At 46.9% G+C, this 23,741-nt stretch overlaps 1 protein-coding gene across 5 annotated transcripts in view; it reads right to left on the minus strand.

Annotated features, from left to right (window-relative positions):
* NAT8L (N-acetyltransferase 8 like) overlaps nucleotides 1-15,102 on the minus strand; it is a 47,227-nt gene extending 32,125 nt beyond the window's left edge. For 4 of the 5 annotated variants that reach the window (XR_014525892.1, XR_014525893.1, XR_014525894.1 and 1 more), the window contains exons 1-2: nucleotides 14,230-15,102; nucleotides 3,249-3,413 (exon numbers count right to left, since the gene is read on the minus strand). Coding sequence is in view for 2 of the 5 variants with exons in the window: in XM_083502210.1 (XP_083358336.1) it covers nucleotides 3,249-3,413; nucleotides 14,230-14,596 (532 nt within the window). In the remaining 3 variants the exon portion in view is untranslated. The remainder of the gene's footprint in view (nucleotides 1-3,248; nucleotides 3,414-14,229) is intronic. The other variant, XM_083502209.1, reaches the window with a different exon arrangement.
* Nucleotides 15,103-23,741: the final 8,639 nt, after the last annotated feature.

Raw genomic sequence — 23,741 nt, forward strand, 5'->3', positions numbered from 1 at the left:
TTGCCCTGTGGAAATCAGACCCCGAGCTGGAAAACATTCCCCAATCCTCCTCTGCTTCCACTTCTCAAAGAGTGGAGGCCCTGCTGCTTCAAGGAGGAGGGCGGCATTCCGCTTTCTTTCAGCTTTTCACTGCAGAGCTACAGTTGGCACAAAGCACAACCATCACCCTTGCCAGCTTTCCTTCCCCCAGAATCATCTGGAGGTGGTGGGGCTGCCTGAAGCTATCACAACAACATATCTGCTCTATAGTAAAAAGTTAAAAGGAAAGAAGTTGCAGGGAGTCAGGCGAGGCTGCTGGGGCGCCATGTCCTTGTGTCCAGCCCCCAAGGATGAACAGAATGCTTCCAAACTACAAGAAAGAAGATTCCACCTAAACATTAGGAAGAACTTCCTGACAGTAAGAGCTGTTCGACAGTGGAATTTGCTGCCAAGGAGTGTGGTGGAGTCTCCTTCTTTGGAGGTCTTTAAGCAGAGGCTTGACAACCATATGTCAGGAGTGCTCTGATGGTGTTTCCTGCTTGGCAGGGGGTTGGACTCGATGGCCCTTGTGGTCTCTTCCAACTCTATGATTCTATGTATACATAAGTGGTTTGTAATGTTGGAAGTATGTGGCAGATCAAGAAGATTTGCTTTGGATCACGTTTGGTGGAGCCAGCCGTCAAAGCCAGGTCTTCTGACTCAGATTAAAGGTGTAACAACCAGATGCAATATGTTATGGCTTAATATGGGTATCTTTATTTTGCTAATGAGTAATTGTCAGATCAAGTTTACTGATACTCCACATACCTTCAAGTAAAAAAATAGAAATTGATTATTTATTTTTTATGCACCGCCTTGTCTCCGACGGGACTCCATACAATAAGGGGTAAAGGAACCAAAAAAATGCAAGGAAGTATAAGAGCAAGCAGCACGTTTTTCTTCGTCAAAAAATGCAGGTAAAAATCAAAAACTCTTAAGGATTCTCTAAAAGTTGCTTTATGAATCATGCAACCCTGAGACACAAACTTTGAAAACTCATTCAGTTAAGCAGTTAATTTCATGACCCGGAAGGCTGTATGCTACTCTAAAGACCATCCTGGGATGAAAGCAATTGATGGACAAAGAAATCTGCTTCGTTTTTTCTCTACAAAAATTACCCAACAGTAACAAATGCGGTATAGTTTAAACTCTTTCCTAGCACTTTGGCAAACAGGATTTCGCATGGAATGCCATTAAAATGTCGTCCCGAAATCTTGCACATTTCTTCCAAAATAGTTGAGGAAGAACATTACAGCAACTTCATGCAAATGCATTCCTATATTTTGGAATAAATAATGACCCTAAGTAATTAGCTCCTTGTGGAACTACTTTAGAACAAATATTCTGGGCAAAGGCAGTTGTTGGGTTATTGTTATTGGGTTCTGATCATTAGTATATTTGGTCCATTGTGCTAGAAGATATTTTGCCTTATTCAAGTTCAAGTTGGGGGTGGGCGGGGCGGAATACAGTACTGATAAAGCAGAAGTATAAAATTTGTTTTCCAGGGAATTATTCTAATCAATGCTATAAGAATCTTCACACATTAAGCATAGCAAATTAAAAGTATCCTCCAAAAGTGAAAACAGCAGCCAACAAAACCCAAGCTTTCCTTTCTACCAAAATAAAGCGAGCTTATATCCTAAGCAATGTTAAAGTCACACTTCCAGGAACAACAAGCATTTATTAAAAAATAATAATACATACCTACATATATGTGTGTGTATTTTTATATACACACACACACCCTACAATACATACAAGTGTCAAAACTGCCTCCAGTTTAGAATTTACACTGACATCCCACACCTCTCCCCCCCCAGTAATGTTTATTAATTTTTTTTCAAATATCTTAAATGCAATACAGCTTAACAATACTATTCTCCCACATCCCACTCCTGTAGACCAAGCAAAAGCTGCATTGTTGGGAGATGTAACGCTAACTTTCCTACCAATCATGGTTATCAAACCCAGAGCCCGCCACAAAAATTCACACTCCTTCCTTGTAGTCTAGGGGAATAAATCATCAGCCAGACCATTCGTACTGCAGTCCTTCCCTACAGCAAAATCTCTTTCCTCTTCGGTGGGAGCAAAGCAATTCACAGTCATCAGTGTTCACGACAGTTAAATGCTGAAAACATTCACTAGTGGCGAAATAAACTCATATGCCCCCAGAGTCCGCGCATGATAGTGTCCGTGCTGTTTCCAGGGTGAAAAACTGAACATGCTTTGATAGCTGGTCACTAATTAAACAGATTCAAGTGTTAGGGTTTTTTTATTCCTGATCCATAACATGGTTGAACAAAATTACTAGACTTTGAGCTGATAGCAACCCCGTTCCAATGTATAGCTCTGCACATAAATGCGTTACAAGAATTACCTGAGAGGCTCAGTATGCTTACTGAATACAAACGGGTCTATATCGGTAGATATAGGAATAGATAGCAGAGAGTTCTTAAAATAATTCGGCACTCTCAAAAGAGGAGCAATGTTTTTAAAACCAAGCGCTCAGCTGTTTTTACTCTAGCAAGTTTCTCAAAGGAGTCCTTTATCCCCACAATGAATGAGAGCTGAACACTCCGTTGCACAAATCTGTCCCAATTACAGTTGAGGAATTTCCAAAGAATAGCGCCACAGATGGATAAATATTCCCTGTGTCTGGCTCGCATGCCTTTTAGATGTGCAGGAGCTGACCTGAACACAGATAATGTACAAAAGAACGAACGACTGGAATTTCCAGGCCTAACGCAGAGTGGCTCTTCCATAGATCTGTGTCCTGAGAGTTTCTTTAAGACTTTGTGCGCTACTGTTATGAAAGACATACAAATCACTTGAAAGGAGAGAGAAACTCGCAGTGGCGTAGCGTGGGGGGTGCAGGGGGGGCCGGCCGCACCGGGCACAACATCTGGGGGGGGGGCGCGCTTGCACTCGCAGCTCTCTGCCCTTAGGGGGACAACCCACGCTACGCCACTGGAAACTCAAGTTCCAGAAAACAGAACTATGTATATTTTCCAACAATACAAACCAAGGAGGTTTCAAACTTCCATTTGAACTTAAGTACAAATAAAAAACAGATGAGGCGTTTCCACTGATTTTTGGAATCCTGTTTAAATATAAACACTTTTCTTCTTTAGAAGAAATTGCCATATTCTTAGCAATTAAAAGAACCCTCCGTCATGACGACACAATGAAAGATGTTTAGTTACTGATCCTTCCATGGACATATTACTCACCTGGCGATTTCATGTAATATTGCTCAATATCAGACATGTCCGTATTCAGTGCGCACTCCAGATAGCTGAGGATAACTTTTCTACTGAAGTAGTACCTCATACCCATTAGAAAGAAGGGCAAACAGCAGGTCAGCAGCAAGGACTTGGTCACAACAAAGCACATTACTATGGAGATAAGGAAGAGAAATAAACGATACCTGTCAGAAAAGAGAATTCAGTGTTGATTTTGGAACACAAACCCAAAAGTCACAGATATTATACAGCAAACATTCTTTGCACAATGTATTTCATTCTGCTTATAGAACAGGCCTTTTAAACATTTAAAAAAATGTGCTGCTTTGTTCACTTAAGAGAGTCTTCTAGCTTCAATTACTTTTTATAATGCATGATCTAAAAACAGAGGCCTGTTCAATGGTTATAAAAACAAGGCTTTCTCCCTTAAACTGCACATTCCTCACCCCCCCCCCCGAATGGCTGTAAGGAGGAATCTGGGAGCCTCCACTTCTGTTTTAGATTAACCTAGCCCCCCACCCCTCGTTTCTATGTAGTTTCAGAACAACTGGATAAAAATTAATTCATGGATTTATTTTTTAAAAAATGTGGTTGTATAGCTTGTGGCAAAGACTTTCCCCCTAAGGGTCTGAGAGCAAACTGGGAGCAATGGGGGAAACTGAAGCGGGGTGGACTTTATGACAGATCAGTCAATCCTGAACACTTTAATCTCCAGTTACGGGTAGGTAGCTGTGTTGGTCTGCCGTAGTCGAAACAAAATAAAAAAAAATTCTTCCAGTAGCAACTAAGTTTGTTACTGGTATGAGCTTTCGGAGGTATCTGAAGAAGTGTGCTTGCACACAAAAGCTCATACCAACAACAAACTTAGTTGGTCCCTAAGATGCTACTGACTGCAAGAAGATCAATCCTTTCCATTCTGAAGGAAATCAGCCCTGAGTGCTCACTGGAAGGACAGATCCTGAAGCTGAGACTCCAATACTTTGGCCACCTCATGAGAAGAGAAGACTCCCTGGGAAAGACCCTGATGTTGGGAAAGATGGAGGGCACAAGGAGAAGGGGACGACAGAGGATGAGATGGTTGGATAGTGTTCTCAAAGCTACTAGCATGAGTTTGACCAAGCTGCGGGAGGCAGTGGAAGATAGGAGTGCCTGGCGTGCTCTGGTCCATGGGGTCACAAAGAGTCGGACACGACTAAACGACTAAACAACAACAAAGGTGCTATTGGAAGTACTTTAATCTCCATAGAATCATAGAGTTGGAAGAGACCACAAGGGCCATCGAGTCCAACCCCCTGCCAAGCAGGAAACACCATCAGAGCACTCCTGACATATGGTTGTCAAGCCTCTGCTTAAAGACCTCCAAAGTAGGAGACTCCACCACACTCCTTGGCAGCAAATTCCACTGTCAAACAGCTCTTACTGTCAGGAAGTTCTTCCTAATGTTTAGGTGGAATCTTCTTTCTTGTAGTTTGGATCCATTGCTCCGTGTCCGCTTCTCTGGAGCAGCAGAAAACAACCTTTCTCCCTCCTCTATGTGACATCCTTTTATATATTTGAACATGGCTATCATATCACCCCTTAACCTCCTCTTCTCCAGGCTAAACATGCCCAGCTCCCTTAGCCGTTCCTCATAAGGCATCCTTTCCAGGCCTTTGACCATTTTGGTTGCCCTCCTCTGGACACGTTCCAGTTTGTCAGTGTCCTTCTTGAACTGTGGTGCCCAGAACTGGAAACAGTACTCCAGGTGAGGTCTGACCAGAGCAGAATACAGCGGCACTATTACTTCCCTTGATCTAGATGCTATACTCCTATTGATGCAGCCCAGAATTGCATTGGCTTTTTTAGCTGCCGCGTCACACTGTTGGCTCATGATCTGAGGGATGTCTGTATGTCATCTGGACCTGGTGATTTGTCGGTTTTTATTTTGTCTAATAGGCTGATCACATCGAGCTCGGTTAAGTACTTAATTCGTTCCGGAGGTCCGTTCTTAACCTGAAACTGTTCTTAACCTGAAACACCACTTTAGCTAATGGGGCTTCCCTGCTGCTGCTGAGCCGCCGGAGCACGATTTGTTCTCTTCCTGAAGCAGAGTTCTTAAGCTGAAGCACTATTTCTGGGTTAGTGGAGTCTGTAACCTGAAGCGTATGTAACCCGAGGCACCACTGTAATTCATTCAGTTTCTCTGCACTCTCCTTAAGCACATCTCTGGCTCTCTAGATATCCAAAGGTCATTTCCTAGAGTGTAGCACCCAGAATTGGGCACAGCAATTAAAATGAGGTCTGACTAGTGAGGAATAAAGTGGAACTATGGCTTCGTGTGTCTTGGAAACCCTGGTTCTATTAATACAGCCTAAAATGGCATTAACCTCCCCCCCCCCAGCTGCATCACACTGCTGACTCATGTTCAGCTTATGATCAGCTGCAAACCTGAGATCCTGTTCAAATTTACTATTGTGAAGCTAGCTAGGTCCTCTCCCAATCCTATACACATGCACTGAATTATTTTGCTTTGCCATAACACAGAAGTTTGTATTTCTCTGTTTAATTTGATTTTGTTTGTTTCAGCTCAGCTTTCCATTCTATCCTGATCACTTAATTTATTCCAACATGTTTCCCTCTCCGTTTGACGTCATCTGTAAAACTGGGAAGGAGAGCTAACACCTCTGAAAATCTAATTATTTGTTATTAAAAGAACTTAAATTGCAGCCTTTCTGATTTAGAATTTGAACCACCCAGAGCAGCTTAAAAAAAGTGTAAAAATATAAAAGCGTGAGTCATAATTAATAACTGATGGAGTAGCAAACAGCAACACCCCTACAAAAATAACCTCAGTCTCTCTCTCTCTCTCTCTCTATATATATATATGAATGAGAAAGTATCCCTCCTAGCTTCAGGATCATGCAGCCACATGGAATTGTCTATTAAAGATGTTTGGTTTTTTCTTTTTTGGCTTCTGTCTTAATGTCTGCTTTACTGTATTAATCTGCATTTGTGCCCATGTGTTTCTATACAGTGGTGCCCCGCAAACGAATGCCTCGCAAGACGGAAAACTCGCTAGACGAAAGAGTTTTCCGTTTTGGAGGTGCTTCGCAAAACGAATCTCCTATGGGCTTGCTTCGCAAGACGAAAATGTCTTGCGAGTTCCTGCGGGGTTTCTTTCCTCCCCCCCCCCCTTTTCTAAGCCGCTAAGCCGCTTATCTGCTAAGACGATAAGCTGCTAAAAGCCGCTAATAGCGCTAATCTGCTAATCCGTCAATGGGCTTGCTTCGCAAGACGAAAAAAAACGCTAGTCGAAGAGACTCACAGAACGGATTCTTTTCGTCTTGCGAGGCACCACTGTATTTGAAAATAAACAAACATGTTTTAAAACAAACACACACAGAACAACAACAACTGAAAGGGTGTCAGCAGGCAAAAAACCTACGGTATTAACATAAAATAATATTGAGTATACTACAGAATGTGCATGGCGGGGGTATGATATACTGGGGAAGGGGGTTCCAAAGGCTGGGCACCACCACTGAGAAGGCCCTGTTCCTTTCCATCTGGGCATCTTCTGCAGATGACCTCAGAGAATGGGCAGCTTCATTAAAGGTTCCTTTGGAGTTTGGGGGGCAATTTTGAATTTCATTTGCAAACAGACCAACAGCCAGTGCAATTGATGCAAAAAATAAGTCAAAGGCACACTGTGGCATTTGCCTCCTAGGTGGGTCATAAGGAAAGGGTTAAATGAGTGTGATGTGATTGGCCAGTGGGAACCCAAGGGGAGGAGTTAGAGTTGGAGTTGTGTGGAAGTCAGTTGAGAGTTGGGAGCTGGAGAAGGAAGAGGGAGGATAAGTCTGTGGGTTGGTCGAGTTGTGTTGTGAGAGAGTGAGAGGAACTGTTAGGTGGAGTCAGATAGACAGTTGGGATAATCAGTTTGAAGTTGTTAGGAACGTGTAGGTCAGTAAAGAAACTAAGATAAAGAAACTGACAAGAAAAATTAACTGAAACCATAAACTTGTTCATGCTTATAAAAATAAACTTGATTACTTGTTAATGTTAACAACTGTCTGGACTCCGTGTGTCCCCGTGAGATACGGGGTGGTGGCAGCGGAAAAAGCAATCGCAGTGGTGGCACAGGGATCAACAGACCGTCAAACGCCCGGGGACCCTGTGTGATCGCCACAAAAGTGGTGGTAGCGGTGGGATCACATCAACACCTGCCACCACAAAAGTGGTAGGCAAGCGGTAGGATAACAGCAGTACCTGCCACACACACCAAAAAAACAGCACCCATCAATTGTCCAGCAATAGCATTTTGTCCTAGCAGCAGTTTCTGACAAAGGAGACCAAGTTACAGTGGTCCAGGCCGTCTGACTGCAGCCAAGTCTGCCATCCCTAGAAACAGGCACAGTTGGTCAAACTGTGCAGAAACACTCCTGGTCACAGCTGCCACCTGAGAATCCAGGAATAAAGTCAGATACAGTGGTGCCTCGCAAGACGAAAAGAATCCGTTCTGAGAGTCTCTTCGTCTAGCGGTTTTTTCGTCTTGCGAAGCAAGCCCATTGACGGATCAGCGCTATTAGCACTATTAGCGGCTTAGCGGATAAGCGGCTTAGAAAAGGGGGGGAGGGGGGAAAACCCGCAGGAACTCGCAAGACATTTTCGTCTTGCGAAGCAAGCCCATAGGAGATTCGTTTTGCGAAGCACCTCCAAAACGGAAAACTCTTTCGTCTAGCAAGTTTTCCGTCTTGCGAGGCATTCGTCTTGCGGGGCACCACTGTACAGAACATTGGGAACCTGGTTTTTCAAAGGTAGTGCAACCTTTGAAACAGATTGAAGTACTGTTTTGGGAGGACAGGGGGCGGGTGGGTGTGGAGGACTCCCTGATCCTGAATGGGGTAACCGGTGCGCAGCCTGGGAGTCATTTTGGACTCACAGCTGTCCATGGAGGCACAGGTCAATTCTGTGTCCAGGGCGGCTGTCTACCATCTCCACCTAGTACGCAGGCTGAGACCCTACCTGCCCGCAGACTGTCTCCCCAGAGTGGTGCATGTTCTGGTTATTTCCCGCTTGGACTACTGCAATGCACTCTACATGGGGCTACCTTTGAAAGTGACCCGGAAACTGCAATTAATCCAGAATGCGGCAGCTAGACTGGTGACTGGGAGTGGCCGCCGGGACCACATAACACCGGTCCTGAGAGATCTGCATTGGCTCCCAGTACGTTTCCGAGCACAATTCAAAGTGTTGGTGGTGACCTTTAAAGCCCCAAACGGCCTCGGTCCTGTATACCTGAAGGTGTGTCTCCACCCCCATCATCCAGCCCAGACAGTGAGATCCAGCGGCGAGGGCCTTCTGGCGGTTCCCTCATTGCAAGAAGTGAGGTTGCAGGGAACCAGACAGAGGGCCTTCTCGGTGGTGGCGCCCACCCTGTGGAACACCCTCCCTTCAGATGTGAAGGAAATAAGCAGCTATCTTCTTTTTAAAAGACATCTGGGGGCAGCCCTGTTTAGGGTAGTTTTTAATATTTAATAATATATTGTTTTTAACACTTGATTGGAAGCCGCCCAGAGTGGCTGGGGAAACTCAGCCAGATGGGCGGGGTATAAATAATAAATTATTATTATTATTATTATTATTATTATTATTATTATTATTATTATTATAACCTTCTTCAAAACAGGTTCTGATTCTATTGCTGGATTGGCGTCTAGACAACCAGATTCACTCAGGAATGCCTAGAGCTGGGTAGCTACAACTCATGGCTCATCTAGAAGAACCCAAGAGTCAAACCTTCTGCAATGGCACCACCAGTCACTTCAAAGATTCTTCTCTCTCTCCCTGAGCATTGATACCCAAGAGGAAGGAGTAATTAAAACACCTCACAGTAGCCAGATTAGGCTCTGCTAAGATGGCGGCTGTAACAACTTCTCCTTCACAGTAGCTGGCAATAAATTCAAAACCACGTCTAGAAGCAGATTTTGTTCCCACGTGCCTCAGCGGGGAGGGAAAGTGGTCCGTGGACTTGATGAACCTGGTCTAGCTTTCTGGCACAACCTGGACAACTCCTGCAATTAAAAATACAATTTTCCTCTGCCTTTGCATGGTATCGGACCAGGGCTCAAACTTCATACCGTTTCACAGCCCATGGCTTGCTAACCACCGTGTTGATAGTTCCTATTTTCAGTTTTCATTTTATACCTGCTTTCCCAACACGGGTGGCGCTGTGGGTTAAACCACAGAGCCTAGGACTTGCTGATCAGAAGGTTGGCGGTTCGAATCCCCATGACGGGGTGGGCTCCCGTTGCTTGGTCCCTGCTCCTGCCAACCTAGCAGTTCGAAAGCACACCAGTGCAAGTAGATAAATAGATACCGCTCCGGCGGGAAGGTAAACGGCGTTTCCGTGCACTGCTCTGGTTCGCCAAAAGCGGCTTAGTCATGCTGGCCGTATGACCTGGAAGCTGTACGCCGGCTCCCTCGGCCAGTAAAGCGAGACGAGCGCCACAACCCCAGAGTCGGCCACAACTGGACCTTTATCTTTACCTGCTTTCCCAGCTAGAAAAGACAAGGGCTAAAGCAGACACGAGAAGAGATCTGCTCGTTAAAACGCAGAACTTAAGAAAGAATATAAAGATGAGCCTTGTTGGATTAAGCCTACCAAGTTCAAACTCCTGTTTGTTTGTAACCAGAGTTCTCCAGATGAGGATGTGAATGCAATGCTCTTTCTGCTTTGTTCCCTGGCAACTGACATTCAAAGGCACACTGCCTCTGAACTTGGGAGGGAGCAAACAGCCCCTGCGCCTAGTATCCATTAATAGCTCACTTTTCCATACATTTGTCCACCTCCCTCTCTCCCACATACACAACCCTTTGCATCTAATGCTAGCCAAGATATATAAAGCAATGGGGCTTTAGGTCTTAACTTCCAAGAGATGCTAATTATATGTTGCTTGATTATGATGACATATCACTATTATTTATTACTTCCTCCCCCGTGATTACTCTTGGTAGTGTATAGGGAAGGAAACCTGAACTCTCCTCTCCCTTGCCAGGATCTTGAAGAGCGCTTCTGCTAGCATGCAGCAAGTCTTAGGGGCCAATGGGAGACTTTCCCTAAGCCTATCAAATGGGGAAGGGGTGGGTAGGCTATGCTTGTAATTAAATAAAGAAAAACTGACTGCAAGCAATGAAATTAGTGTCAAGTATAGTTAGGCCCTTAGGAGCAACCTCAGCATTATCGTATAAATTTAACTCCTTCGATTCCGGCCTACAATTAGTTCTGTGTACAGTTTAGCCCCAGTTATCTTATTTGGGTGGACAAGGGTGGCGCTGTGGTCTAAACCACTGAGCCTCTTCGGCTTGCTGATCAGAAGGTCGGCGGTTCGAATCCCCGCGACGGGGTGAGCTCCCGTTGCTCGGTCCCTGCTCCTGCCCACCTAGCAGTTCGAAAGCACGTCAAAGTGCAAGTAGATAAATAGGTACCACTCCAGCGGAAAGGTAAACAGCGTTTCCGTGCGCTGCTCTGGTTCGCCAGAAGCGGCTTAGTCATGCTGGCCACATGACCTGGAAGCTGTATGCCGGCTCCCTCAGCCAATAAAACGAGATGAGCACCGCAACCCCAGAGTCGTTCATGACTGGACTTAACAGTCAGGGGTCCTTTTACCTTTACCTATTTGGGTACTTGCACCTTCATCTCTAATACTGGGCATATTTGTAACCATTGCTTGAATAAAACACAGTGTTTATACTTTAAAAAACAAAAAACCCTCACACATTATGATTTTCTCACTAAGTTTATACATGCGCAATGCATTTCATGTTCATTCTGGGACAATCCTGTTTACATCTACTTGGAAGTAAGTCCAAATGTTGTTTAACTCAGAGTGGCTTACTTCCATGTAACAGGATTACCACACTAAAACAGCATATTAAACTGAGGTTGGAAAGAAATCGAGTACATCCGTCATTCAGTCAAACAAAATCTTAGCTGATTAAATACTTGACTAATTTGACACTCAAATAAAAGCAAATTGTTCCGAAGCAAAAAACAGGCTTCCTATGTTCTGTCATTGTAGGAGGCATTATTTTGGAAGAAGCGTCTTCTCCTCTGTAGGAAAGGGGGAACTTTTGCAGATACTTGCATTAAATAAAATACTTGAAATTAATTAGTCAGGGTACTTTCTTAGACAATCACTTGGGAGAATAGCGTGGGGAGAGAAATGTGACTCTGTTGGATTCTCCTGGAGCGTTCAGTGCCTTTCGTGACTACTGACTATGCATACGATATCCTTCTAGGATGCCTCGCAAGGATGAGATTAGGAGGCACTGTTTGGCAGTGGTTCCACTTGTACCTGCGAGGCTGATCCCAGAAGGTGTGCTGGGAGACTTGATGTTCCACCCAATGGCCAATGGCTTCTAGCTTGCCACAAGGTTCCATCTCGTCTCCCTTGCTTTTCAACATCTACATGGAAACAGTGGGAGAAGTTATCCGAAAGTTTGGGCTGAAGAACCATACGTTTGTGGCACCTCTCAGGTGTGCCTTTTTTTTAAATCTTCTATTGTGTGGAGGCAACAGAAGCAACACTCAGTTAATTCAGGAACGAGCGAGATAAACAAACGGAACTTGAACCATATAAGATGGAGGAACTATTGGAAATTTGTGTGAAGATTTTTAACCTATTTTGAACGGGACTGCACTACTCCTGAAGCAGCCAGGGCGTAACTGGAGCTGGTTGTCTGTTTCATTGATTTAGAGTGCAGGTGCTGACCTTTAAAGCCTTAAATGGCCTCACAGAGGCCTGGTTGGTTCATATGGGGGTTTTTGAAATAAAATGTGGTGGTGTTGTCCCCCAGAAACTCCCATATGAACTCATGAAATTAAGGCAAATGCGGGAGAAAAATGCAGTCTTCTGGGTTGCGGTATTTATTCTCTCCCAAGTGAAATCCGCTAGGCTCCCTCTTATTTTTACAGACAAGCAGGATGAAAATATTAGACTATCACTATTCTTTATGGAGAGATGAGATGAAATCAATCTTCCTGACCCACAACTGAACTGACGCGCTGGGGAGTAATTCAGAGAGAGAGAGAGGCATTTTTACTTGTTTCAGGGTGGATGCAAATACACTTATCCTTTCCCAGTCATCAGAGGCATCTGAAGTCTTTGCACCCCCAGAATTGAATGCACAGAGGTAGATCCGTTCTGAAATTCCCCCTCACAACAGTGTTGTCAAATGTTATTTCTCCTCCTAGCTCAGAGAAAACCTTTTCTGCCAATCTGAAGCAGAAGTCAGTGCCAAATGGCTGGTAGCTGTGCAATCACAAATTCTTCTCTCTCCCTCTGTCTCCCCCCCCCCCCCCCAGTCCTCAGAGCAGTTTTGCCATTTGCTACAAACTCCAGTTTTCCTTTAAATAAAATATGTCTATTAAAATTAAAAGCAGGCAAGTCTGCTGGTAGAACGGAGGCAAAAATAAAGACTGAAATGCAACCAGTAAGTTCTGGACACTAATCGACGGCTGGGGGGGAGGGGAGAGAGAACTGCGCCAAAGCCCCTACAGAATGATGGGACCATGAAGATCTCAAGATCTTTCCTGCAAATTATAAGGTGCAAGGCTGGATTTTCTAAGGAAATGAGCAAGCCAAGCTCATTTGCTGCTCATAATCAGGTGGCGTGGAGGGGAGGATAAACTGTCTGGAATAGTCAACGATAATTAGTGCTTGCTGCAGTTTGTGTGCATAAGCTTTAACAGGGCACGGTTGATCTGTTTAACTAGCAAGCATTTGGCCTTTACAAGGTCCTCATATAACACTTTGAGTGACCACTATGGACATTTATAACGGCTAGTTAGTCAGGCAAGATATCGTGGTCCAGGCATCCTGGTGGGGCTGGTAGCGTGTCCTCTCAGGTCTGTGCTGAAAAAGCACCTCTCTCTGAGCTCTTGCACCAGCTGGGGGAGGCGCCTGCCATATGAGGCATGCACAGAGCACATGTAAAGGAGGCTCCCCTCCCTGCCACAAGATGCCTGTGCTGCACAGAGCATGTAGCGGTTTGAGCACACCTGCCAGAATGGAATGTGCATGGATTTGGCTCCGATTGCAAAAGCTAACTCGGGGCCGCAGTGGTTGCATGCGCTTGGCTGCAGGAGCTTCCTCCCCCGGAGGCCGCTTGCCAACTTTGCACCTCCGCGAAGCGAAACCTGCGACAGTCCCCGCTTGGCTGACCCTGTCTGCGCGTCTCTGCAGCCTGCAGCCACGTCCCTGGGAAATGCGAGACTCCTAGACACAAGGCGGCTTCTTTTGGCCGGCAGCTGCTCTGCTTTTCAGACATGCTGCCCCCTTCCCCCAAGCGCAGCGAGGCAGGCTCGCTGGGCTTTCCGGCGGTAGGAAAGTGGCAAACGCTCGCCTGGCGCGCGTCACGTGTGAACGCGGCCCCGCGAGGGCTAAAGGTGCAAGGACTTGCGAAATCCGAGTTCTGCGCCGAGCCGCAGGAAACTCGCGCAAAGGTCCCTTCGCCCAAGTTTCCCTGCCCCGCCACTGATGCGGAGTGACTCCGAATCGCTGGCCAAGGAGGAAAGAGGGAGGCGCGCAGCTTCCGCAGGAGGGAGCTTGCGGAGGATATGCTCTCTTTTCTCTCACCCGCAAGCAGGAACGTGCCCGGCGCTGGGGGAGTCTAGCCCCCGATCTGGAGGCGATCAGGCCGGCTTGGCCCGGAAAGGCGCCCCATCTCCGGCCCGCAGAGGGCCCCCTTCCCTCTCTCGCGCGCGTCTGCTGCGCGCTCCGGCTCGGCGAGGGAGATGCAGCCGGGCGCGCCGTCGGTGCTGCGGCGAACGGAGCATCCGCCGCCTCCTGCCGGTACAGCGAAGGCGCATCCAGGCTCCGCCGATCCTCCCTGCTGTGCACCGGGAGATGCGTTGGGGGGGGAGAGTTAAGGCGATCGCTTCCGGTTCTTTCCCACCCCCCGTGTCCGCAACCGCGATCGCGCTTACCGGCCATTGTCCCGTAGACCATCTGCGTCCAGGGCTGGTCTTTGAGCCCTCGGAAGGCGGTGTTGGGGATCCTTTCCATGATGCCCTCGTAGAAGATGCGGCGCACCGCTTCCTGCTCGGAAGGGTGAAACTCCCTGATGCAGACGCCCTTTTTCTGGTCCTCGCCGTCGGGCGCGGGGCTCGGCGGAGGAGGCTGCGGCTGCAGCTGCGGCCCCGCGGCGGGCGACCCGGATCCGGCCCGAGAGGAAGGCCACATCTGAGCGGACGAGGAGACGAGCAAGCTCTCCTTTTTGGCTCCTGAAATCGAGTCATGATCTTCCGCCACTATCTTAGTCTCACAAACCATTTTGGGAGACAGACAATGCATGCAAACCGGCCGAGGAGGGGGGGAAAGGGGGGCTTAGGAAATGTCGGGTGGGGTGGGGGGGAGAAAAGGAAAAGGGGGGAGAAAAAAGGGGGGGAGAAGCTTGCCTGCCAAGAAGCTGCTCTACGCTTGCAGCTTTTTTTTTTAATGGTGCGGAGGCGGCGGAGGCGAAGGGAGAAAGGAGCTCCGCCGCATTTTGGAGAAGTATTTATAATGCAGCAGAGTCGATTGCCGCTTGCAAGGGGGTCCTTCCCCCCCCCCCGGGTCCTAGCGCCCTTTCCCCATTGGTTGTTGCGTTCGCTGGCTGGTGGGGCCGGGGGCGTGGCGGGCCGGGGGAAACGCCTCCTCTCCCGGTGCTCTCGGTGGCAAATTACTACAGGCTTCGTTGCGCCCCCCCCCTTTGATGTCACCTTTCAGCGCTCCGAGTTTCCTGCTGAGCCTTACAGAAATCCTGTGCCAAACTGTTAGATGTGGCGCCTCGCTGGGGGAGAAGAAGGCGACTGACTTCGCTTGCCGGGGTGGGGGGGAAGGTGGGAAGGCTCGGGGGCGGGTCGAGGGGGCTGCAACTTCCAGCAGCTTGCCGTGTTTCCACTTAAAACGACACTCGAGCAAGGGAAAAGGGAATCTAGGAACAGAATGCTGCAAACGAACTGCATTTTTCATTTCAGCGCGAGGACATGCATATATACATATATATGCATGCGCGACTTTTGGTTTCCGTGAACGAGGGGGAGACAATTTATTCGAATGCACACTTCAGATATAAATCAGATCCGCAGCCTTTTTTTTTGCAAATTTTTTGCTTTGAAATAATTTCCTGCCGTGCGGATATAAAAGATACATTTGTGGTATTCCAGAGCGGATAGTGGTGCTCTGCAGGTGTGGTTTGACTATTTCTTTTTATTATTATTTTTATTAAAGATTTTCTTGTTTTACAGAAGTATGTGTAATGTCTCTCGTATTTTTTCCGTGTAACACTTTTACAAATCAGTTTCATTTGTTGAGACATAGGGGGGGGGGAGATGGGTGGAGGGGGGGGGTCGGGCGGCGATGTTTCTCTTTTGCTTCATGTATGTAGGGTTTGGTCTCAGCGTTTGGTGGGACTACTTCTGAAGCCCACCACCACTGATCATCGGCCACGCTAGCAACATCTAGAGCTGCCCCTGGGCCAGACTCCACATGCAGCAACCCCCCCCCCCGCGCCCTTGACTAGCCCGGATCCGTTCGCGTCCACTTGGTTAAGTTAATCCATCTAAGGTGAGCGCGCACACGGGATGGCGGCCTTTCAGAAGACGCGAGATCCTCGTCTGAAGGGTTCGTTTAGGATCCGCGCCCCTCTTGAGGGATGATGAATCCCACCCCTCACCCCCGTGGGCTTCCCGCGAGTGAAAGTGACATCGCCTATTCTCTTCCGCGGAGACTCCGATCCCAGCTGCTCTCCTCCTGCTCCGCGGTGATTGGATGAGTCATTCACCACTGCGGTAGTTCAGAAGGGGCTGTTAACACTTTCCTGCGCTTGTGCGCAAAAATCCCCGGGGCTCGTCGCTGTAGCACAAGGCTCCACAAGGCTGCGGAGAGCCGGGGGAGAGGCAGCCTCACGGCGACCAGGAGACCCTCTCCGCACGTGGCGAAGGCGGGCTTCAGAAAGAGGGGGGCGGGTTGTTTTCTTTATTTTAAAAAAGGTTACCAATATAGCCTTTCTTTCCCCTCTATGCCCAGCAGAAACCTCGCCGGGTCACCCATTTTTGGAGAGCCTGAGACCTTTGCGAGCCCAAAGGCACAGGGACGATGCGAAGCTCGCGTCTCCCTTTGTCTCCTCAGGAAACGCATCCCGGACCCTCGCCCGCCTGCCCGAAATGAGCGCTCCGAAGCGCGGGCTTCTGCTCCCCTTTCCGTGTTTGCGCTCCCCGGAGCGAAATAAGAAAAGGCTCCTCTTCCTCGCCCGCTTTCCCCCTCGCTCGGGAACCCATTTCTCCGCTCCCGTGGGGTGGTGGGGCCACGAGCGGGCGAGCTGGGGGTGGAAAGGGCGCGGAGTTGCGCGGACCGGCCGCCGGCCTCCCCAGCGCGCCTGCTTTCCCTCAGAGGCTGCAGAAAAAACACTCGACGGCCGGTCAGCTCTTAGTACATGGAGGGGGGCCGAGCGGAATCTCCTCCTTTCCCTCAGGCAGCGACATTTCTCGGGCTGCCCGCCCTCTGCTCGGCGAAATGCCCCACATCCCAGGCAGCGCCGCCGAGCCGCCCCCCGTCACTTTCCTTCCAGCGTCCTTTGGGACGGATAAGAACAAAAATCGCCAGCGAGGAAGGGGCCATTCCTTCGGGACGGAGGGTCTCTTTCTTCTCCCCTCCTTCCGCCAGCCGCCTCCTCCTCCCCGCCGCTTTGCCTGCGCCTTCCTTGCCCAGGCGCCCCCCTCCTCTAGTATGTGGCCCACTTTATTTCTGCCGCAAAATCCAGCGGCAAAGCGTCGTCCCCCTCCCCAGGACTGTACCACTCCAGGTGACGCAGGGGTGCCAACTTGAATAAAATATGGGGGGGTGGGACAAGCAAGGTAAGCCCCACCCCGCACTATCGACCACAAGACGCAGTGCGTGCGCTCCATTTGAATGGCGATGCCCATCGATTTGGGGGGAAGGGGCGGCAGCCCCCTCAAATATTTTATGGGGGTGCGCGAAGTGACCTCGACCCCTAGGAGTTGGCTCCTATGAGCGCGTCCGAAAACGCCCAGCCCCCTGGAAGCCCAACATGTCGCCTGCTTGAACCGGCTTTTATTTCTGCTGCAGGTATCGCTGCGCTGGAAAGGCTCCCCCCATCGCAGCTCGTCTCCGCGCCCTCCTGCAGCTGACAGGCCAAGGCGCGTGCGCAGCTTTGGTGGGGGTCCCGAGCCCCGACGCCTGCCTAGAGAGCATGCGGCGCTGCCGCGGGAGAGGGCGTGGAGTGGGGAGGGCGCCACGCCCTCTCTTCCCCGCCCTGCCGGCCGAGCCTACTTCTTTGCGGAGGAGCGGCAGAAAGCCGCCTCCTCCCGGGCGGGGAGCATGCGCCTGGGCGGGGGGGGGGGGGCGCTGCCAAGATGCTTGTTGTTGGTTAGTCGTGTCCGACTCTTCGTGACCCCCTGGACCAGAGCACGCCAGGCACTCCTGTCTTCCACTGCCTCCCGCAGTTTGGTCAAACTCATGCTGGCAGCGTCGAGAACATTGTCCAACCATCTCGTCCTCTGTCGTCCCCTTCTCCTTGTGCCCTCCATCTTTCCCAACATCATGGGAACTCTCAAGAGTCTCCTCCAGCACCACAATTCAAAAGCATCAATCTTTCGGTGATCAGATCCCATGGTCTGCATAGAACAAACCTATCCATTCTTTAGGAAATCAGTCCTGAGTGCTCACTGGAAGGACAGATCCTGAAGCTGAGGCTCCAATACTTTGGCCACCTCAGGAGAAGAGAAGTCTCCATGGAAAAGACCCTGATGGGGTCACAAAGAGTCAGACACAACAACAAAAAGGGCTAGTGATTACAGTGGTACCTCGGGTTACAGACGCTTCAGGTTACAGACTCCGCTAACACAGAAATAGTACCTTGTGTTAAGAACTTTGCTTCAGGATGAGAACAGAAATCGCGCAGCGGCGGCAGGAGGCCCCATTAGCTAAAGTGGTGCTTCAGGTTAAGAACAGTTTCAGGTTAAGAACGGACCTCCAGAACGAATTAAGTTCTTAACCCGAGGTACCACTGTACAACTACAGTACTCTCCTCTCTTTCTTTCTCTTACGCTTCTCCTTTGATAATGCTTGTGCTGTCCTATCAGACCTGGACTACCATGTTTTGGATGTGGAAGAGTAAGGATGACAGCTCCCTCTTAATTCTTGGCAACATCCACTGGGCGTCTGCTTGCAAGCAAGCTTTGGAGGTTTTTTAGTACAAAGTGCGTTCAGGGCCGAGTTTGCCTATGCCTATCCTAGGAGGCCAAGGTCCCTTCAGCACCTCACCTCCAGTCAATTATTTGAGGGGGCCGGGCCTCCCCAACGTTGATTGGCCAATGATGTGACTGTGCCGCTTCTTGTGATTGATTATGCAGGGCGGGGCTTATCTGCCCCCTGTGGGGATGTTCAGGGTGGCAGGAGAGGATATATTGTTTATTAAAATCCTTCCTAACTTGCGCCAGCCAGTTCCTTTACTTAGCAGACAGAGTGCATTCCGCTTTACACGGTGGATAGCTGGTTGCAGGCTTGTGTGAGCCTCTCACTATTATACAGTTCAATCTGTCTCAGATTGAATTGTGAGTTCCTGGTAAATTCCCTTGAATCCCTTGAATAAAGACACCACATTCTTATTCAGAGTTAATAAAAGAAGTTTACTCACATCAGTTCACAGTTGGATTCCTGAAGGCAGACTTAGTTACAAATATGTTCATGTGGGTCTACCCCATATGGAGGAATAATCCCAGTGCTTCTGCTAGCCGAAAAGCAAGCAGAGCATTCCTAGCTAAAAAGCTGGTCAAATGTAGAAGGAAGTCCAAAAAGAGAGAGTGCTGCGTGCCTCATCCTTTTGTTACCTGGACAGGTAAAGTCACACCCACCTTCTATCACATGCAAAAGGAAGGATGTTCCTTTTTAAAATATTTTTTATTAGTTTTTTTAACATATCATTTTCAACAGTAATTACACATGCTTTTACATCACATCTTATTCAGATTTTTGACTTCCATCAATCCTGTCTGAAAATTTTCCAATCTAATCTCTTAGTATGCATTTCTTATCTTCCCTATTACATTTCAAACTCATAAACAATATCTCTATCTTTTTCTACTTTGTAACACTTCGTATATTTCTCCTTACAAAACTTCTTGTAGTCCTACTAGCGTAATTTGTTGATTACAGTTGCTCTTCAAATATACTTCTTCCAATCTTCTGTAAATCTCTGGTCCCGCAGGTTTCGAATCCTTTCTGTCATTTTGTCCAATTCTACATAGTCCATTAATTTCGTCTGCCATTTTTCTTTCATCAGAATTTCTTCTTCTTTCCATTTCTGGGCTAATAATACTCTTGCCGCAGTTGTTGCATATAAAAACAATTTAACATCTTGCCTATTAATGTCCTGACCTATAATACCAAGTAAAAATGTTTCTGGTTTCTTAAAAAATGTATATTTCAACAAAAGGAAGGATGTTCCAGCCAGGAGGAACAGGAAGTTTTGACTGGCTGGACCACACATTCCCCCACATGTCTTCTCTAGCATTATAAGGAATGTTGTACTTGACTGCTCCTCGTGGATCACATCCCCCCCACATACCCCCCCCCCCCAATATTTTATTCACGCTGGCAGCCCTTGATATAGATAGGTATATCTGCCCTCTCAGCCAACACAGTAACAATTGGATCAGTAGTAATTCCTAATGAATCCCTATTTATTTGACTTCTTTAAAAAATGAAAGCCATTCAGAACTATTCCCTAAGGAATTCCCATTCAGAACTATTCCCTAAGGAATTCCCATGCAGCTGTTCTAACTGCTAGATCTCTTTTTTTTAAAAGAAAATATGGTGACTGACCGCACGACTGTGAGGCAGGTGCAGAAACTTGACACAAATAGGTGTAGTTCTTGATTATTATTATTTTTAATGCAGGAAGCTCTTCGCTGTTTATTTTTTAACACAGATAACCTGAAATCCAAGTCCAGTGTGGCGTAATGGTTAAGAGTGTTGGGCTATGACCTGGGAGACCAGGGTTCGAATCTCCATGAAGTTCCCTGGGTGACCATCTCTTAGCCAAACAATGTTGTTGTGAGGATGAAATGGGGAGGAGAGGAACTGCGTACACCACTTTGGAAGATAAATGTACTAAAGAAGAGTTATTTTGGCTGAAATCTGGGACTGCCCCCAGCCCCCTTGATTAGGAACAAATTAGGATCACGCTAGCAGGATTTTCCTTTAAAAAAAATAAAATAAAATTATTAAGTTTTCACAAATTATACAATCAAACACAACAATACAAACAAACACAAACAAGAAAAAACAAGTATAATTTCAAATCCTTATTTTCTTAAAACTTATTTCACCGACCTCCTCATACCTCCCCTTTCTGCATGCCAATTTCGAATATTTAATTCAGCAAATCCTCACCCTTAATTTTATCTAATTGTTAACCTTTCTTTTCTTTTAACTTAAACTTTACAGCTGTAATCCACTGCAGGATTTTCCAACAGTATGGATTTTCAAAACAGTATTCCAAGTTCTATAGTTACCAGCGTGAGAAATGGTCACATTAGTCTGTTGCTGCAAAAGCAATAAAGTCTTGTGTCACCTGAAAGACTAACAAATATATCGTTGCAAACGTTTACGTTGCAGTAAATAAGTTAGTTTTTAAGTTGCCACAGGCCTCTGTGTTGTAAGTTTTTAAATACTGCTTCTGCTAAGACTTCAGCCCCGTATAGCTTTTGAATTCATCCAGAGCGTTGTGCTTGCAGGTTGAAATTTATCAAAAATTCAAAATATCAGCATCCAAAGTTTTTTTGCCTTTCATTGCATGTCAGTTGTTTCCCCTGGTCTGATGCTTATTAAACAGTATAATCGTCGTTCTGCAGATTACTTAATTTGCATAGTTTATGCAAATCAATGGAAAGATTTATTTCGTCTTCCTTTCAAACTATTCTAGTTATAACCATAGCCCACCCTGATCATTAGTGCTACCCTGGAAATGTTTTACCACTTAATTCGGCTGGTATAATTATCACTAGGATATAATGGAGCCCTTGATTTGTTGACATCAAATTCAATGACATCAAATGCGTTGTTGTTCTGGGAGTGTATTCCTTCCAAGCCGACGGTGGTGTGTGTCCCAGTTTTGACTGTTGCAAAGAGGTCTGGAAACAGGAAATGAGATGTCTTGAAGATCTCATGCAGCTTTGTGAGATAGCCATCGGTGTAGTCCTCTTATCACTTCCTGAGGTGGAGGGAAGCTTGTGCACACACTAGCCTGGTGGCTGGTCTGGTGTAGATTGGACTGCTCTTTGATGGAAGGGCAAGTATCACTCTTTAATAACTCCTTGGCGTTCTTTTGTTTGGGACAACTGCTATGAAATTAAGACTGAGGCTCCCTTTAAGGAGCCCATGGCAGACCCAGAGGAGTGTTAAGAGAGCAGTGCCCCATCAGCAATTTTAGTTGAAAGATATTATGAGAATAAGTGATGTTTAAGTAAAAGATGAATTTTGAAATAATATTATGTTTAAAATAAGCAGTTAAGCACATGATAAAGATATTTAAAGTTTGAGACATAATATTTGAGAAGTACAAAATAAGAATTGAAACAAGGTAATAAATTGCTGTTTATAACTTTATTATCGAGAATGCAGGAAAGGGAGACGTGAGGAAGTCCAAAAGCTGTGGAAATATGATTTATGGATAGTGGTTTTTGTTGTATCTTTCTATTCTATGTTTATCTCTTTGTTTGTGTCTGTTTTCTTTTGATTGTTATTTTTTGGTGATGGCATTCTATATGTTCGATGATTTCTTTTTTGTTAAAAATTTGCAATAAATATCTTTTTAAAAAAGAGAGAGAGAGAGCAGTGCCCACAGAGAACACAAGCCTTGCAGACCTTAAAGGTATGCCCTTCTGATTTGAGGCAAGAGTTTCTTTTGGAAGCGGGATAGAAGGAGGAGGAGGAGTTTGGACTTGATATCCCGCCTTTCACTCCTCTTAGGGCAGGGGTCAGCAAACTTTTTCATCAGGGGGCCGGTCCACTGTGTTGGCTATTTGCAGTATGGTAACGCTGCAGAGAGCTTGCTGGGGAGACCATGCATTAAAAAGGGACTCAAAAATAACTTGAGCAAGGTTTTAATAACAAAAACAAAAACTCCTTATACACTAAATACATCAACAACAAACCAGACCCAACCACCAACCCATCCCCCAGGGTAATGGGAGAGCTAGGTGCTGCTCCTTATATACTACACCCATTTGCTGACACAGCTTAATCAACAACAACAACAATAATAATAATAAAATTAAAAAATAATAATTTATTATTTGTACCCCGCCCATGTGGCTGGGTTTCCCCAGCCACTCTGGGCGGCTTCCATAGAAACCAAAAATACAGTAAAATATCACAGATTAAAAACTTCCCTGAACAGGGCTGCCTTAAGATGTCTTCTAAATGTCAGGTAGTTATTTATCGCTTTGACATCTGGTGGGAGGGCATTCCACAGGGTGGGCGCCACTACTGAGAAGGCCCTCTGCCTGGTTCCCTGTAGCTTTGCTTCTCGCAGTGAGGGAACCGCCAGAAGGCCCTCGGAGCTGGACCTCAGTGTCCAGGCAGAACGATGGGGATGGAGACGCTCCTTCAGGTATACAACTCAGCAGCACCTGCTACGTTACACAGCTGTAAAGCTGGGTCTCGTTATCTTGCTCTGGCCCTTGCTCTGGCCCCTTAAAGACATACACATCGAGTGGAACAATGATGAACCTTTACATTTAAAGAAACCATTCAACACACTGTCCCTCAGATCTTGTGGGGGGCCAGACTATATTTGGGGGAGGAATGAATGAATTCTTATGCCCAACAAATAACCCAGAGATGCATTTTAAATAAAAGGACACATTCTACTCATGTAAAAACACGCTGATTCCCGGAATGTCCGCGGGCCAAATTTAGCACGCGATTGGGCCGGATCCGGCCCCTGGGCCTTAGTTTGCCTACCAATGCCTTAGGGAGTTTCAAAGCGGCTAACAATCTCCTTTCCCTTCCTCCCCCACAACAAACACTCTGTTAGGTGAGTAAGGCTGAGAGACTTCAGAGAAGTGTGACTAGCCCAAGGAGGAGCTGGGAAGTGAACCCGGTTCACCAGATTACGAGTCCACCGCTCTTAACCACTACACCATGCTGGCTCCTGTTTTTGTTGGCTCAGGTTCTTGTTAATAAGGGATAGGAGTAAAGGCAATCCTTATATGTAAACAGGAGCCTTGTTTATTCCCAAACTGTCCCCTACCCCACACTGTCATTTTCCCCAGAACTGTCATCTCCTGGAGACTCTCCAGCCTTCTCAAGTCACATCCACTTTGACCTGAGTGTCCTATTCCCTACCCTTGTCCTTTTGTATACTTTGCAGGGAAAATGCTGAGTAATTCTGCACCAAATTGGTGGCGCTGTGGGTTAAACCACAGAGCCT

This window comes from Podarcis liolepis, assembly GCF_965112155.1.
Source record: "Podarcis liolepis genome assembly, chromosome: 5".
Classification (NCBI taxonomy): domain Eukaryota; kingdom Metazoa; phylum Chordata; class Lepidosauria; order Squamata; family Lacertidae; genus Podarcis; species Podarcis liolepis.